This window comes from Arachis stenosperma, chromosome 6, assembly GCF_014773155.1.
Source record: "Arachis stenosperma cultivar V10309 chromosome 6, arast.V10309.gnm1.PFL2, whole genome shotgun sequence".
In the NCBI taxonomy this organism is placed as follows: domain Eukaryota; kingdom Viridiplantae; phylum Streptophyta; class Magnoliopsida; order Fabales; family Fabaceae; genus Arachis; species Arachis stenosperma.
This window is the reverse complement of record NC_080382.1, coordinates 127,476,834-127,478,092: the sequence shown is the minus strand read 5'-3', so window position 1 is coordinate 127,478,092 and position 1,259 is coordinate 127,476,834. Positions and strand designations below refer to the sequence as shown.

The 1,259-nt window shown below is 34.3% G+C and overlaps 1 protein-coding gene across 1 annotated transcript; it reads right to left on the bottom strand.

Moving 5' to 3' along the window:
• Window positions 1-206: 206 nt before the first annotated feature.
• On the bottom strand, window positions 207-951 carry LOC130936413 (uncharacterized). Its single transcript, XM_057866478.1, has one exon. The coding sequence runs from the start codon at window positions 895-897 to the stop codon at window positions 478-480; it is 420 nt and encodes a 139-aa protein (XP_057722461.1). The 5' UTR covers window positions 898-951; the 3' UTR covers window positions 207-477.
• Window positions 952-1,259: the final 308 nt, after the last annotated feature.

Below are 1,259 nucleotides of genomic sequence, written 5' to 3'. Positions count from 1 at the left end.
TTAAAGTTCAATGAGTTTTTATTAACAAAAATTATCCACTTATATTTCTGAAAATAAAAATGTTATTTGTACATTAAAATTTGTCACTAAAGTTAGTTATCAATGTATTTGTGTATAAATATATGTGTAATTTAATTTATTTTCAATATGTAATTATATTCTAATATATATTTTATACTAGTGACTAATTTTGGTGGCTGATTTTAATGTACACGTAACGTTACTCTTCCGAAAAAGAGGAGCTGTTGTGCTTATTAGGCTATGTTGCAACAAACAATATAGTAGCAGACTTACCTATCAACACAAAACCGCATATATAATATATATATCATAGTAATAATTCTGCACAAAGTGTCAAAATTGACGAGTTTTGCACTAGCTAGCAGTATTACAAACTTATTAACGAGTTCACCATGAATTATTATGCCCCCAGCAGCATCTAAAATTAATCATGCACCTCCTTGTGCTCGATCATCATCAATTCTTTTCTTGAAACTTGTTGGGTATGGATTCATTACTGTTTACTCGCTCAAGCGATAAACGTTCTTGAACCATAGATATGTAAATTTTTGCTTTTATGTCGACGCTTTCGTCTGCCGGCACGCCATAGAACTCTTCCAAACGGCTCATCAAGTCACCACCGCCCCTGCCATCAGCTACAATGATGGAAACCTTTGGATTCGGCTTCGCCTGCGACACGGCATAGTCTTGATGGTGGTGGACAACACCGAAAGAGGAGGGAGAAGACGACGACAAAGAAGAAGAAGGAGAAGAATGATTTGGCTTATTAACCTTTGTAGTTGTTGTTGGGAAAGACTTTGTTGTTTGTGATTTGTAGAAAGGTGCTAATTTTCCTTTCAAGAAGCCTCTGTTGGTGCGCTTACGGTTTGCCTCCATTTTTTTGTTCGTTTTCAAGAACAATAAAACTATGCAAGTTATATGAAGGATCGTTATACGGTGTGAAGTGTAGTAGTTCAAGAGTGTGCTGGTATATATATTTGCTCTCTTGTTAATTATTGGTGTCCTTTTCTGGTTGAATTGGATAAGCATATGAGTAACGAGCATATGATTCCTGACCAATATTAAAGATATTAACTAAAATTATAAAAGTTTGATGTCTCATGTGAGATGTTGACAGGAACCAAGCATGTCTTACAAAATCTTATACTAGTATGCATACCTTCGTCATAAAATGTGTCACTATAATATTTGTCGTCAGAGACAACATTTAAAAAATGTTGCCTAAAGATTAAAACGAA

Excerpts from the sequence above, each read along its gene's own strand:
- LOC130936413 (XM_057866478.1), bottom strand. The coding sequence starts at position 897 with ATGGAGGCAAACCGTAAGCGCACCAACAGAGGCTTCTTGAAAGGAAAA.